The sequence below is a fragment of the Brienomyrus brachyistius genome, chromosome 3 (assembly GCF_023856365.1).
Source record: "Brienomyrus brachyistius isolate T26 chromosome 3, BBRACH_0.4, whole genome shotgun sequence".
Lineage (NCBI taxonomy): Eukaryota > Metazoa > Chordata > Actinopteri > Osteoglossiformes > Mormyridae > Brienomyrus > Brienomyrus brachyistius.
In genome coordinates, this window is record NC_064535.1 from 22,209,793 (window position 1) to 22,226,564 (window position 16,772).

The window sequence follows — 16,772 nt, forward strand, 5'->3', positions numbered from 1 at the left end:
CTCAGAGCGTCGGATCGCGTTATTTATACCCTCCTATCGGGGCCAGGACTCTGGATCCCGGTCGGTGCTGCCGCCCTGCTCTTCAGTTAGCCCTCCCCATCCTGTGCCGCCGCAAGGGAGTCTGGGTAATCGTCATGACTCAGCCAGTAGCTGGAGATTCTTGTCCGTCACGTTCCTGCTTGGCGGCCGTTGCTGCTGTCCGTCGGTACATCTTTTGGTCTGCAGTTATCCTAATAAATATGTGGGATCCCGTAAGCAGGAAAGCGCGGCAGGTTTCCTGAGGGCGCATGGAGTTCGTCCCGCTTTTGTTTCATAATAAAAAAAGTAACAGGAGAAGTGATTTGAATGGCATCGTCACCTGTTTATTTCAAAAGTGCTGCTCTGAGTCATCTGCAAATATGTGTTTCCTGCAGAAACCGAGAACGTTCCCCGGTAGCTGGGTCTGCACCTGCGTTCATTTGCTTACCACCTGGGTGAAAGCGAGACCCGTCATCCTCCGCCTCGGCACACCAAGGACGGTGTTCGGCGAACCATCCCAAGCCTGTTTCTCTGATGTGCGCTTTTGCGATTGAAGCGATGCTCGGACTGGGGTGGGTCTCTGACATCCAGGCAACCAGACCCGCCCCCCAAACAATCTGGTGATGCTCTGCGATGTCCCGGCATATGTTGTTTGACGTTTAGACCCGGCCTGTAGTGACCAACTGCCTGGTGTCTTAAAACCTGTATAGAGGCCCTGGTTGGGAAATCCAACCTGAGTGTAAAGCTGGCTCTGGACAATTAGATTTTTTGGTGATTCCCAGTAGTCTAAGCCGCCCCCCCCTCCTCCAGGATTGTGGTAGCCAGGAAGCAGATGGGTGCTTCATTGTGGCTCAAAGCTACTGGTTTATCGCCGCCCCCCCCCCCCCACCCCACACTCACACACACACACACACACACACACCCCCCGCATGGTGCCCCAAGGGGTTTGCTGGCCATTGCTGCCTTCATAATAACCTGTAGATTGAGCTGGGAAGCTGGGGGGCTGGGGGTGTCGTGTGTCTGCCTTTCTGGTCCATTTCACCAGTTTCTTGTAAATCTGTACGCTATAAACGGCAGTCTCAAGCAGCCTTCAGTAATCGCCTGTCACATTTTAAGTGAAATGGGAGGAAGGATAAATTATTTTTAAACCCTCCGTAATCTGAACGCGTTCCATTGTTTACGGCAGCTTGCTGCTGAGAATGGATGCTGGCCGCTCTGATTGGACGGCTGCCGACTTCTTTCCGGAGGTCAGCCCCGCCATCCAATCATTCCCGCTCCCCGCTAGCGGGGCTCCGTTAACGCGTCTGACGACGCAGGCTTGAACTTTAAGCCGCTGGTGGAAAGGGACGGCATGCATAATGCATGGCTGTCAGAATGAGCGCGTTCCAAGCTGGGGGGGGGCGGGGTTTGTATTCAGCACTAGTAGGGAGGGCGCAGTCCTCGCCCGACCTCAGTTAATGACATTCAATAGACAGAGGTCCTCTGGTCGTCATTTATGGGGGCATGATCATCAGTGGAGCTGCCCCCACCCCTGGAGTTTTCAGGCTGTAATTAGAGATGGATTAAGCCCCCGACAAGTGCACAAAAAAGCCCAACGCTTCAACAGATCTGTTATCGCTGTATTTAAATGAGGACAGGTTCCTGATTGTTAACATCCTCGTTACAGCCTGGAAAAGCCTGCTGAGATTCCTGGTAAGGCCTTAATGGAAGGGAAGCCATCTCTGGAGGGCTGGGCTTCTCTCGCCTTCTGTCTTCGTCATGAATGTACCCAGACGCAGAGAACTGTTTCCACTTCATGATGCGATTCTTCTATACCTAGTTGCTGATTTTGAGGTCATGGGTTTGTTGGGAGACTTAATTCTAGAATTTTACGCAGAAGATGGTGTTTATACACAAACACACACACACACTTTTTTTAAATGTATTTATGGGGCCTGTTTCCAACAGGCAATGTGTGTCCCTTGCGGCTTGCCATAGACGTGAGAAATGCATGGAACTGGGATTTGCTTGTACACATTGCAGTAGCCAGACACTCCTGCCCCTGAAGGCCAAGCTGTGCTCCCAAGCTCTTCAGCCCCAAACTGCTCTTATCACGCCGGGTTTCTCTGTTGCTTGTGTGTTGGCTAACACGCTCCCTCTAAAGCCCATGGATTATGGTGCGTCTGCTAACCAGTGTACACAAATCCTACAAATCCCAGCTCGAGGTGTTTTTGATCTTTACTCCTGTCGCAAAATTTGTGGAAAGTGTCTGGCTGCACTCTGACCCAACCTCTGACCGGGATTTTACAACAAACAACACATGGTGTTAAATGCTCAGCGATTTAGTGCTGGTGCCTTATTTGGCAGGAGCTTCCGTGTCTCTCTAATGTTAAAGGTGATGTTCATTTTTTTTTCTTTTGTCCAGATGTATTTTATTTACCCAGCTACCGGTAAATATTCAAATCCATGTTAAATATGGGGGGTAGGGGTTGTTTCAGTGCAGTGATGCATGATGCCTGTTATGTACGGGAAAGCATGCAAGAGACCCTTAAATGCTTTGTGGTGATTTATTGCGTGAAGCGTGTCGTGGGTGTCGTACGCGCATAGGAGTGACCTGGCCGCGTTTTCTGAGGTCATTGGTTTGCTTTAAGCGCCTGTCTTTTGACCCTTAACAACCAGATGTTTGCTTCCTGGGGTTGCAAATTAAATTGTGCTCTGGTTACGTTCATTGTGACGCTGTTATGCGAGATGCCAGGATCGTATCTCTTGAATGGTCTGCAGGCTTCTCGTCATTCTCTTGCTGGTCATAAACGGGGTCGTAGCTACCTGGCTAAGGCTGGGAAGTGGTTCCTGTTCCTGGCCCTGTCCACTACTAGCTGTAACCATCAGGTAGTAGTAGTCAGAATTTGCACTCCTAGATGTTATGCTACCTCAGGCAACATGTGGCATCTTCAGGTGCGACCTGTAACACCTGCAGGTCTAAGGAGGAACCTTGAGGTTCTACCCTTGAGCAAGGCAGATGGCCTGATTTGGAAGTCGATCAAAAATGTCTAGAAGAAATCATGAGTTTAGGGAAGTGGGTAGACTTGGGCGGTGTCAAATATTTCACATCGTCCAGACATTATACTTCAGTATACAGTATTTTGATGTTATATTCAAAAGGAATGCTAAATTGTCATTTTACACTACACCACTATTTCTCCAAATGTCACATTTTATTGTGGAGAAATCCCTCCCCCAATTTTTGTGTCTGATATTTCCAAATACTACGGTATTCCCAAAAGAGCCTATCAGCGGGCATCTGGGATGAGTGGGTTGGAAAGTTACAGGGTAGCTCACCTAAACTGTATCGTGAGGTATCCTGCTATATTAGATATTCAGAGCGAGTTTGAGACTATCAGACACAATCTGATCATTTATCTCGCACGTGTGCGTGTTTGTGGCCCTGGTGCCTGGACTCCTGCCCAGCGATCTGACCCAGTTGCACTCTCTGGCTACCGTTTGGCGCTCGTGCAGAAGCTCAAGGCGGCGCTCCAGGAGAAGTGAGGTGCCTGAACAGCATGGGGGCCGGCGTCTGAGGGACGTCCTGCCTACTCTCGGTCGCACATCTGCCGCCTGATTTCCCTCCCCCGTGCTTCCTGTTCCTCTTGTCGAGGTTGCAAAAGCTGTCAGCAGTTAACGGTCCTCGGATCTTAACGATACCGGAGCTGTGCCGCGTCGGCCATGCGAGAGAGGCTGTGACGTACCCCCTCGCTGGGCCCGTCCCCTGCGGTGGTGGTGCCTAACAGTAACATATATGCTTTGGAGTTTCCTGTCCTTCAAGGACACTGCAGTAGTTCTGCAGTCTATATACTCTCTAGCCACGATCCAGGACTTCGGCCTGTATTTATTTCACATGCCATCCTCATTTAAAACCCAAGCCTTGAGAAATCCCCTTAGATCTATCCCACTTGTCCGTATGAAGCTTTTTCCCAGAATGCCAAAACAGTAGAGAATTATCAATATTCCCTAAGATACAAACCAACTGTCATTCTAGAATTTTCCTCGTTTACAGTGATGAAGGTGTAAATGGACAGTCGTTTCCGATTTGCTTGTGTCAATCTCATAACACCAGTGAGTTTCCTCATGTCCTCATTCCCTCGGCTCTGACAGCCCAAGGGTTGTTTTGGGGGGGGGGGTGGAGTCAGTTTGTGGTGGAGGAATTTAACCGCCTGTGCCTGTGACCAGCAGATCATTGGTTCAAATCCCAATAGTCAAGTGTCCGCTGGGCCCTGAGGCAAGACCCAAATATTTTATTTATGTAATGTGTGTGCATATGTGGCCAATGGAGAACATGATAGCGTATGTGGAAATGAAGGAATCGAAGTAGCACCTGTACCCATTGCAGATCTCTGGATCATTTCATTCAGGTGGACCATGGAGGTTCAGCAGTTAACAATAAACAACAACAACAATCAGCAACCAGTCCTTGTCTTGCGCTTAATCTGTGCTTCTGAATATTCAAACCAGTGTCATGAAGCCATCAGAGAGCTCACTACTTCCTTGTCTGTAGGCTCATCCATTCCGATTATAATATGACAGTTATATTGGCTTATGATTTCTGAAAATCACTAATACTGTACTGGGCTTCAGTATATAATTTTGTGAGGGTGATTTGATTTTGATTTTTTTTTCTTTATAATGTTCTTCTCCAACAGAAAGCTCTCCTCTTCTATAACTGGTATTGAAGGAAGAGGTGAAGACCATTTGTCTTATGCTGGGCCGTGCCCTTTGTGTGGGAAGGTCAGAACAATAACATGTCTTGATTGATCACGGCAAGCACTTACTCATGAGTCAAGCTTCAACCTCTTTGATATTGCCTACTAAGGGAATAATCAATGATGGCCTTTGGCTGTCGCTAGGCTAACAGGCTAACTCGACAGCACTTCTGTTTACGTCTCCGGTATTGCCCTTAGCATCTAACCAGCAAGCGCCTGTGTGCAGAGAGACACTCGGTCAGAGTTTAGCGCAGTTTAAAACCACAGTTCGCGGCACATTTCATTCCCACCCACATACAGCTGCCCATAGCACAGTGAAGTCGCAAGTAGGCTTGTTTTCGTGCGTGTCAGCAGGACTCCGTAACCATAACTTTCCCAGGTCAAACGGTTTTGTACAGACAGCAAGTGTGGAGGGAGCATTTTGTTAGCAGACTCTGATCTCTGTGTGACTGCGAGAGAGAGAGGGATGACTTGCCTGTTGGGTACAAACCTTGGTTGTTGCTCATTTGCATCACAGAGCTTGTCGCTGCTCAAAGATCAGATTCCGCATGTGATACGATTATTGGATTGCTCTCCGGTTTCCCTGCCCTCACATATTCCTGTTGGATTATCCCTGGGTAAATTTGGCATGAGAAATCATGTAGTTTCTGCTGTATCGGAGTAGAATCTAGTTGAGGTTTGGGTGCTCTTGCTGAAGGTCAGTGTTAGCGTATGAAATTTTAAAGGCAAAATTCATGCTAATGGCTTCTCCTCTAGAAGTACCGGCTGCAATTTTTTTCCAGACGCATGACGCTGTGATGGCCGCTGATGAAACTGACTGAAAGAGGGACCCTCCCTTTGGAGCGCAGCAGTGTCTGATCTCGGTGTATGACATGGAAAAGGCCCTGCTGTTGCTGACAGCTTAGCGTCGCCTTGCCGTGTTGGTTAATGGCGCCTGGCAACTGTCCACTCCCACAAAACGAATCTTAGAATTTCAGTCATAATGAGTAGGAGAAACGACACCGATTTTTTTTTTTATTTATTTTTTATTTTTTTGGTAAGGATGTCCTGACCCACTTTTTTGGTACCTCACTCTGATCCAATCGAAATTTACATCTGCCGATTCAGACTGCTCATCCCATCTTTTAATAAACATTTAAATATACACATATATATATACAGTAGGCATCAGTACATTGTTTGAGTAGATTTGGCAGTACTATTCCTAATGATGTTTTTGCAAGGGCCTAATTGGATTGAACAGCACTCTGTCGCTTACTCCTATTGGAAGGACGTCATTGCGATCACTGCAGGTAGCTGCTGGGGCTACTTAGTTTACAATTGAAAGAATTTACAGAAGGCTGACATCTCGATAGGTTGTCGTTTTGGAGCCATAAGCTTTGGGCTTTACTGCAGCACATGACAGAACCTGACAATCCGTGTGACTGACATAAATTAGCCCGACGTGAAAAATTAAATCTAGCTTTCAATCGGGCTGAGGTAGTCATACCAGTTAATTTTACAAAATGCCTGGATCAGCCCCCATTCCAATCTTTGATATTGGAACAAAAAAAAAACTAATTTAGAGATCAGTGGTTATTGTTAACACACCACACTACTCGGAGCACCACAACGAAACATTTAATCCAAGTGTGACATCGTGACATGGCAGGGGGCAGCTAGTTCAGTTCCTGGGGAGTAGTGCTTGGAGGTGGTATTTTGCTGGTTGGGGATTCGAACCTGCAATCTTTCAATTACAAGCGCACTTTCCTAACCATTAAGCCACCACTGTATAGTTGTATATGTGGACTTATTTTTTTTCATGGCGAGTGGCTCCATCATATTCACCACTATGCTAAACGGAGCTGGATCCTTGTCTAGCTCGGTGTCCCCCCCCCCTCCCCCCCCCCCCACTCTTACTGTTGAGTGTTGAAGTGCCTTTGATAGAAGCGATAAGTGACTGTATTGCTACTACAGCCTTCTCTCACTGCAAGCCAGGGGGAAATGTGAGGAGATAAAGTCTGTACTTCTCGGCCCTCTTGCTTTCAAACACTCATTTCAGGAGCCACATGTTCATTGTTTTCGTCGTGTGTGTTTTAGCACCACTTAAGATGTCCGTGACGATAGGTTTGCCGGTGTTCATGTTAGCATTTCAGTGCGGGCTTTTTTTAAAATATGGTTGGTGTGCGTTTGACTGCAGGCTGCCTGTTTGTGTTTTCTGCAAAGACTGTGGGAAAGGCGTAGATCTTCAGACGAGAGGGTCTCGTTCACTGTGCTGTCCGTCAGTCTGACTCTTGTAACCTAAATGTTTTCTGTGTTATACATTTACAGAGTAATTCTCCCTCTTAACCTTGCATACAGTGGCTAGCCTGCAAAACCACATTTACCCTTTTATAGAACTTGCATGTGCGTGATTCTTTGTCATTTATAGAAAAAAGTAGGCAGTGATGAGCAGTCTGGACCAATGGTGTCCTTGAGCAGTTTGTTCTGACTCTGTTGCCATAGTAGCTGTCAGGACCGCTGTGTGTAGGTAGGTACGTGGCAGCCCGCACTGGGCCGCGATTAGAAAGTGGGAGGGTTTGCCTGGTTTCTCTGAGAACAGGATCCTGCCTGGGTGTTTGTGCAGTGAATGTCAGTCTATAGCTGTACCACCTGCAGTTCAGGCTAGGTAATTCATTTGCAGCTAAGCAGGTTTGGGCCTGGCCGGTACTTGGATGAGAGACCAACTTGGAAAGCTGGGTTGCTGCTGGAAGAGGTGTTGGTGTGGCCGGGAAGTTAACCCATCCTGTGGTCTGTGTGGTGCCCAGGTGATGTGGACACTGCACTGTAAAAATGGTACTGTCCTTTGGAGCAGAAGTAAAACTCCGGTCCTCACAGAAACATTTAAGATGTCGTCATCAAGAAATGCTCCTTACAAGATGACTTGCTACGGATAACATAACCAGCTCTACAGTAATTACATGCTGTTTTAAAATCCATCCATTTTCCAAACCGCTTATCCTACTGGGTCATGGGGGGTCCGGAGCCCAGAAGCTATGGGCACGAGGCAGGGAACAACCCAGGATGGGGGGCCAGCCCATCGCAGGGCACACTCACACACCATTCACTCATACATGCACACCTACAGGCAATTTAGTAACTCCACTTGGCCTCAGCATGTCTTTGGACTCTGGGGGGAAACCGGAGTACCCGGAGGAAACCCCACGACGACATGGGGAGAACTGTTTTAAAATGTTGTGCCAATTGTATATGTGAACTTTTTGTTCAATAGAGGAAGTGTGAGTGTGTTTATCATCCAATCCATGCAAATTAGGAATAAAAGTCCATGTCCAAAAATGTCAGTTTTTTTTTTTGTAAATCTTTGGCTGCACCATATTGATCCTGAAACATTCCCTCTCTGTACACCCTATTAAAGCACGTGGTCCCCCTCCAAATGAGATTTAAGAGGCAGCCAGAGGAAATAATCTTATCTACTTTTCCCTGCCTGTGATGTGGAAACGACCAAATCCCACATCTGGCCAGCAATGACTAGCATTTTAAATTCTAAATTAGAGTCTTGGTTATCGGACAGTCTCTTAATGTTGTGGTTTGCAGCGTAACGCCATTGTGAATTTGTCTCTGTAGACTTAATCTTTTAGGCTAATTGCGGTAACTTCATTGCTTTTTCTCACATGTCTGAAAGTTAGAAAGGTTCCCGCACTGGGTAGGTCTCTCCCTGGCTGTCAGACCAGGTAACTCAGCTTGATAAGCCAGTCGTTCCCATATCTGTGAGATACTCTCTCTCCTTCTGTCATTACTGAGCATCCCGTGGATATAGTGTTCAGTAGTGACAGGGCTGTGGTTTTTGTGTTCAGTTACTCCCCCCCCCCTGATTTACATACACGGTGAGTTTGAGAACGGCATCACTCTAAGTTTGTGGAGCTTTAATCACGCGGAAGCTCTGAATGGACTGAGGATGATATTTAAATATTTCATGCTGTTTTTGCTCTGATCCGTCCAGTGAGTCAATGAACAGGTGATATTTAATTCATCGCCAGTTCCAGTTAACAGGCGCCTGACGCCGCCACTGCGGCCCCGACTGCATGTAATTTTAATGTTTTAACTCTGACGGCGTGACACTGCTGCAGTGCCCCCATTAAAAATGCTTGTATTCTAACATTCCAACATCGCCTTGTGTTTGAAGGTTCTGGAGAGTCTGAGTTGAGCTTCATGTCAGCAGTGAATCTTCCAGAACCTTTTCAGGCTCAGTGGAAACTGACCATTGTGGATTGCAGGGTGCAGTTGATTTTTAATTTTGGCTGGGGGAGTGTGTCTCTTCACAGCTGACAATCGCACATCACAGCTACCCAAGAGCTCGCACTCCGTCAAGGTTTTGTTTGGGTTTTATTGCCAAAGGTGCATAATATTATGCAATATAATATATAAATCAATTAACCAACAGAGGATCCACACACACAGATGGATGAATAGAATGAGTATTGTCACCGGGAGTATATAAGCATGTATCTCTAAATCAGAGACCTGATGGAATATCTCCCACTGCCTGGGGGGGGGATCGTTGGTACGTTGAGGGGCTGGCTCACTGGAGTTGGTGACCCTGCTGGTTCGACTGGAACTGTGTACACTGCAGGTTTCATATCTAGGCGAAATCGAGGATTTCATGAAGGTGTGAGACTACATTTCAAATAGAGGAGAACAACATGCAGAAGATTCTGGAATTCATGCAAAGCTGCCACTCTAGGTAGTGTTATCTATATAAATACTAGAAGGACACCTTTGCTGTAGGAAGCTGCGGTTTGTGAGGGTGCCTGGTGGGAGGCAGAGGGGCAGTGGAGAGGTGCTTGTGCTATGCTTTGTAGTATATGCAGCAGTATGGAAAGATGTTAAAACTTTAATACTCACATTTCAGTCCAGCTGAAGTTCAGAAATGTGGGAAGCCTATGCCTGTGAGTCCTTGTAAGGCATACTCAGTAACGCAGTAACCCCAAGAGCAGAACTGTACCCAGTGAATGTAGTACAGTAACACAGTAAACCCAAGAGCACAACTGTACCCAGTGAATGTAGTACAGTAACGCAGTAACCCCAAGAGCACAACTGTACCCAGTGAATGTAGTTCAGTAATGCAGTAACCCCAAGAGCACAACTGTACCGAGTGAATGTACTACAGTAACACAGTAACCCCAAGAGCTGTAAGAACTGTACCCAGTGAATGTACTACTGTATGAAAATGACAAAAAAAATTCTTTATGATAATTTTTCCGTAACTGCATATTATTACAAAAAATACATGGAAAGTAAGACTATTGATACTACAGAATGGCTCGCTGACACCATAAAGGTGTACATGTACTGTATATGTGTTTGTTATGTATATGTGCTTATGTAGCTGTCATATAACCTGATTCATGCTTCATAACCAATTGTTTTATTTGTGCCTGCAGCTGTTTTGCACCAAACACAGTTTTCCATTGCTTGTTGGCCCAGTACACTGCAGAATGTTAACCGTTCTTTGTTTGTGCTTCTTTTGTTTTGCATCATGCTCGTTAATCGTTTGCTTTTGTCTGGCCTGCCTTCAGTTGGTTTGACATGCACCATCTTTGTGTTTTATGTCCTGCTTGTGTGACCGTAGCCTTGTACCAATGGCTAGAGGCAGATCGGCAAGGCAGGAGCCCAGACTCTGCAGATGCAGGTAACCAGACCTACGGCTGCCCAGCTGCCAAGCCTTTGCCCCCCACCCCCCTTCTCGGATCCATCCCTCCTAATCATCTGCTTTCTTCATCTTTGCTTCTCCCAGATTCTGTCCAGTTCTGTAGTAAATTGTGGGTTCAGTTCCTTTGACTCACCTGCTGCTTACAGCCCTTCACTGCAGGCTTTTTTTATTTTTAACCACCCCCCCCCCCCCACCAACTCCTAAATTGCCTATGACAGTGTCGCCCTCCAGCTCGCCTGGCACGCACATCCTCTGGAAAGTGGAGGGGGTATAAAAGGGGCGGGGCCACCAGGGCTGATTGATCCTTGGAGTGGCCACTCCCCCGTCACTCACTGAGTCAAAATGTATCATTGGCTAATGATAAGATTGATACAACCTGGGATTAGATAGAGAGAAGCCTTGCAGATGAGCCCCCCCTCCCCTCCCCCCCCCCCCCAGCACTGTAGATGTGAATTACCTCGAGACTAAATAATAAGACCACTTACCTCCTGGGAGCTTGGTGTCAGGATCGCGCTCACATATTCATGTAGGCCTGGAGGGGGGGGGGATCTGCTTGTCTGCCTTTGTCTACCAGCAGAGATTGCTATACTTTACCTGCAAATGAGCTCCTGCAGGCTACCAAGGCCCAGCCTAACCGCCAGTGTGCTGCGAATCCTAACCTTGGTGAGTTTTACTTTGTGAAGGAAATTATATCCTGAGGGGCTGTCTTCTCCTTTCTCCTGCTGGTTTGGAAATTCCAGTTTTCCGGTATGCACACCTCGTCAGTTCTTCTGTCCCTCCTTTTGTCAGTGTAGATTAGGGTCCTTCCGATCTTTACTGGGTTTCAAACATTTCCTCTCACCCATTCCCCCATCCCGTCCCCCACGAATCAATGTTCCTGCCGACATTGTAATCTTGCTGCTGTCCTGCTGTTGAATTTATTTTTAATGTCTCGACCCATTGCCTGTGTGTGTGTGTGTGTGTGTTTGTGCGCACGCGTTCATGCTCGTGTGCCCCAGTAGATGACAGCTGACCTCTTCAGCTTTCACACACCCTGCATTCTCAGAGGAAGTGAGAGAACAGCCCGGGTTGGGTGTCACCCTCGAGTTCCCTGCTCCTTGTCACGTCAGCCTGCACCTTTCTCCTGTCCGGGAATGCCATCTGAGCGCTAATTAATCCCCCGGAGACGCGGCTTTAACCGCGGAGCCCAAACGTCACTCAGCAGCATAATGCTCGATAGAAGGCTATCCATATTCATGTTTAACCGAAAGTGAAATAAATTCAATTAAGTTCGAAAGTATTTAACCGGCTAAACAGCGGTGACTTGAGGTCAGCTCCTGCCAAAGCTTAAGTTATTTTTTAAGTAAGAAAAGGACATTTCTAAGGAAAAACAAGCAGGGTCTCCTCAGATTGGTTCCAGTACTGGGTTTGTAGCGGTGGGCCTGACCGATCGCTGTAATGCAGCAGCCGTCACGTCCCTCAACCCGGGGGGCTGGTCCTGAGACGGCCGTCCCTGGGACCTCCATGGAGATAACGAGAGAGGAGCCTTAATCCCATCCCCATGACTACCATCACCAAGGTGAGACCTGGAGCAGGGGATCTTCAGTCGTGTTAATACCCTGCCTTCCTCCATAATTGTCCTCCATGTCAGTACGTTTTATCACTCCCCTCACTGACAAGTTATTTTAGCAGACTGTTACCAAAAGGTTCAGACAGGGTTTTGGGGGCAAGATAAAAAGATTGAGGTGCGAACAGGAACCTAAGGTGTAACGGGAGATATCAGTGTGTCACTAGCAGGTCGGCATGTCAGCTGGGCTGAGACCTTCTGAAGCTCTTTACATCAGGAGCTCGGTTCCTGCGCATTTCGGTTAATACGTGTGTTCCAGGTCTGGTTCTGATCCACAGACACCCAGAAGAGTCTCCCAATTCTCCCTGTCAGCCCCAGTCTTTTGAGATCCACTTGTTACTGTATATGTCCCCTAAATATATTAGAAATTTCAGCAAAAAATAAGAAGGATTTCATACATGGAAGCTGAATTATGCTGTAGTCTTAGCGGGGACGTGGGGATTTAAAAATGGAATTAAGTTTCTGTCGCTGTGAAAAGGTGCAAAATGCAGATTTAATCCACGACGGACTGCGACCCGCCTCCCTCCCCGCCTGATGGGTCACAGCTGCTCGGAGCACATTTGCACATTTTCACACGCTGCCTGCGCTGGCTGTTCTTGCACTTTAGCCTGTGCGGGTTTATGCATTTTAAATCGCCACATCAGTTTTGGGAAAAAATAAATCTCAACATTTAGGTTCAATAATTTCATCGGGGATTTTAAATTGCCGTAATACAGCTTCGATTGTGGATGAGTTTTCATATTTAATGCATAATATCGTCGATGTTTAAATCAACCTCTTTATATGTATCATAAATCCAATACTTCCGTACATATATCCTCTTCCTCTGATTAACAGGACCTGCTTTCTGGATTCTCGTGGATAGCGTGTCCGTTTATCACTTATTGTCACTGTGAATTCCAGAAGCTGTAGTTTCACCTTGACTTTTGAGGCTTTACTGATCTGTCTGGATGCTGCCAGCATCGACGCCAAACTGGATACATTGGTTGAAGCCAGAACTGAAGCCGGCTGCATTTTGCATGCTGGATCTGCAGCACAGTTGAACGTCTGCAGTCCACCGAGAAGCTCACCACACCTGGTTAGGTTGTACTGACTGTCAGAACTCATTTTTATGAATTTTGCCTCCACAGACGGCCTCACCATCATTATTCATCCTGTCGGCATTCCGACATTCATTCACAAATGTTGCTATAGCATGAGAGTGGCTTGTTATATGAACCTCGTGTACGTTGAGCTGACGTAGATTGTTTGAAGTCATTTCTTCTCTTCCCTCCCTTTTGTTTCTCTGGTTTTCCTTCTCCACGTAACCTGAGATCTGCCTGTCAGCTTCCATGGTCTGGTTCCACACTGACAGTGATGCTCGCTTGCCTCAAAGGGGTGGGATTAGTTGGAAGCAATGGGTCATCTTGCCTTTCTTGCTCCCTCCCCCCCCAGTGTAAACACCATTTTAGTTGTGAATGGGAGGCTCACTGGTGGCAGTGGTGACACCCAGGAATTCCTCTGGCATGTGCAAAGCTGTGGAATTGAAAAGCAGATTTCGAGGGGCATCGTGTCATATGACCCACGTACCCACAATGCACTGTGCTGGTCAGCCTCAGTCCGCCAGCTCTGTCTGCTGCCCTCTCCCATCCTTCCTGTGTGGGCCGTCCATTCTGAGCTCCTAGTGTCCCAGTAACCTACACAATGCATCCCACACCCAGGCACTGGAGAGTTTCAGGCCATTCGGTCTGCAGTGTACTGGGGCATGCTGTCTTCTTGTCCCTACATCCTTTGTTTTCCCATGTGAGTGTACACACACACACACACACACTCATTCTCTTTTTAAGATAGCCTTCCATCTTGCCTGCGATCTTCAAACAATGACATGAAATCTAGAGTAATTGTACCCTGGGTATAACGCAGGCATGAGGTACTCTGAGTACCTGAGGAATTGGCCAGCTGGAAAGGACGTCAGGGTTAATGCAGTGGTCTGCAGTGCTGGGTGCTTCTGTAATCACTTCGGCCTGCACAGCCTCTCCGCAGCTGCTCTGCTGTGACTAACTCTTCACCATGCACAGTGAAGGCCCTCTGTTCTTATCCTGTGTCTTTCCCTAACCCTCTCTCTCTCTCTCCCTCTCTCTCTCTCTCCCCTGTGCTCTCATATGTATGTCACAGCTCCCCAGACTGGATTCTCACCTCTCCTTCTCATTCCCTCTGCCTCTTTGTTCTGCTGTTTTCAGGGGAACACTTTGAGCAGATCCCGCTGAAGAGGACCTTCAAGTCCAAAGTGCTGGCTCACTACCCGGAGAACATTGAGTGGAACCCCTTTGACCAGGATGCCGTCAACATGGTGGGTGAATCGTGTGCTGATGTTGGGGAGGGGCGGGGATGAGTCTAATCATCAGCTTCACTTAATTTACTTAATAGTCTTATTAAATGTTTGGTCTTTGCTTCTACGTAGAAGTTCCTGCTGAAAATCGTGTGTCTCTTTTGAGATTAAAAGGGCATTGTACCCCCCCCCCCCCACACACACACACACACATGCACACACACACACACACACACACACACAAGTTGGTCTACCTAACTAAATGGGGACCGTCCATTAATTTCTATGGGAAAAACCCTAATCTCAGTCATGAGACCCTTAACCCCCACCCAGCCCTAACCTTAACCATAAGTAACCAACCAAAATACAAGACTTTTGGCACTTTTACGCTTTTGATTGCATCCACAGATTTTTATTAAATTGAGTTTATCCAGATGGGGACCTGAAGAAGTGTCCCCAAAAGTAAGGAAGTTTCAGGTCCCCAAATGTGATCTATGCAAACCCACACACAGACACACACACACACACTCTAAATCACAGCACCTTTCCTTCTATACAGACTCACATTTTCCAAAACAAAATGGCTCCAGTATCATCTATGCTGAATAATTCAGTGCGGCTTCTCTGCTTACGTGGGAACGGAAACTGTCGCCGTGCCGACTCCCAACCAGCGGCAGACACCTTCGTAGTTCCATGACGGAACATGGAACCTTTTTATTATAAATTATTCTGAAATGCTCAATCGGGGGGGATTGTGGGTAATTTTAAAGAATTCCACTTTATGAAATGCATTTGCTTGTTGTAGGGTGTGTTTGAGCTTGATGTATGTGCTGGACACTGAGCAGACCAGCCAACTTAGACTGCAAATGGGATTGAGGAAAGGTCATAGTGTGTTCTAGTAAATTACTGGCCTTTGTGTGATCACTGCAGAATTATTTATGCCAGTTACAGATGTCCTGAACAGTTTTCCATGTTGCAAAATAGAACACAAAAGCGCATTGTGGGGTTGTTTCATCACAACATTAGCATAAAAACTAGCGTGTTCTTCTAAGGACACTTCACATTCTGTCTAGAGTAGGCCTCAGCTTTGTGAATAGTCTCTGCTTTTGTTCCATGGCCATGAATTGTCATCCCTAGTGAAAGGTGTACCTTTGCTTTATGGTATGGATTGAACCTTCAGTATGTCTCCAGTATTTTTTAAAACCCATTGTGAAGGTAATCACAGTCCTAACCGAGGAATATAACACATGAGCAGAAACAGAGCGGAACTGATCTTTAACAGATTGTAGGGTGTTATGACCTGGTACCTTCTAGAATCTCCTGAAGATATTTTACAGGAGGGTGAATTTGTCTCCTGGTTAATTATCCTGGTATCTCAATCTCTCTGCTTTGACTGGCCCGTCCACCATCTCCAGTGCCAGACCTTACATGTTTCCATCTTCTTCTGATCGGTAGCCATTTCAGTTTTCCCCTGTATTGCATCTGTATCTACTCCACCTTCCTTTGGGTTTGGCCCCGTGAACCTTGGGCAGGCATCACCAAACGAGCGCTAATGTCCTGTAAGCGGTCCAGAGCAGCTCATTGCGCTCTGATGCTCCAGTGCATTCGAAAGACCACCCGTTCGCTCTTGATGAGTGTTTATTTGCTCGGAAACGAGTGTCTCCAATGGCCCAGATGGCTGTGTTTGGTCAGTCTCTTTTTCAACATATGCTAACCACATGGGGTGGCGATTCACTCAGTTGGGATGACAGGAAAAGGAGAAATCGGCGGCAAATCGGCATCTCACAGTTTGACCTATCGCTCTGCGATGTTCCTCTTTACATTGCAAAGTAAGACCCTGACAGTGATGAATTGCACAGCTCGTTAGACATAGATGCTGTTTGCATTAGCCGAAGGATACATTTAGTTCCCATCTATTGGCCATATTCTGGGATGGGGCAAAAAAACAAAAAGAGTTGCACCAATACATTTAACCTCATTGGTCAACCTGGTGCTTATGGTTGGACCATCTTTTGAGCACAGTTTTCCGTCATAGTACGATGGCTGCAGTGTGGGGCTCTGCAGATGGACCAGAACAGAAGTAATGAACTGCAGTCTGGTCCTCGAGGACCCGCAGACAGTCCATGTTTTTGCTCCCTCCCAAGGACCGGGTTTGGAAACACCGATCTACCGGGAGAGATGGATAAAGGGAAATATATTAAAACTAACTTACAGAACATGACTGTGTCACATTTTCTTTTCAAGTCTTTCAAGGACAGTCATGCTTTTTCAGAATATATCATCTGAGATGAGTATATGCCGTACTGTTACGAAGTCTGGGCAGTCAAAGAAAATGTTTAAGGCTGTTTATCCTGGGCAGTAAGTGTATATTTGCTTAGGAGGGAAAAAAACAGCTTAACATTAGAAGCTATTTAA

The 16,772-nt window shown here is 46.8% G+C and overlaps 1 protein-coding gene across 8 annotated transcripts in view; it reads left to right on the top strand.

The window, feature by feature from the left end:
* dennd5b (DENN/MADD domain containing 5B) overlaps positions 1-16,772 on the top strand; it is a 55,570-nt gene that overhangs the window by 13,607 nt on the left and 25,191 nt on the right. For 4 of the 8 annotated variants that reach the window (XM_049008622.1, XM_049008624.1, XM_049008623.1 and 1 more), the window contains exons 2-3: positions 10,363-10,422; positions 14,269-14,378. In XM_049008622.1, coding sequence (XP_048864579.1) covers positions 10,363-10,422; positions 14,269-14,378 — 170 coding nt within the window. Of the gene's footprint in view, positions 1-10,362; positions 10,423-11,444; positions 12,002-14,268; positions 14,379-16,772 lie in introns of those variants that run through there. The other 4 variants (XM_049008626.1, XM_049008628.1, XM_049008630.1 and 1 more) reach the window with 2 other exon arrangements.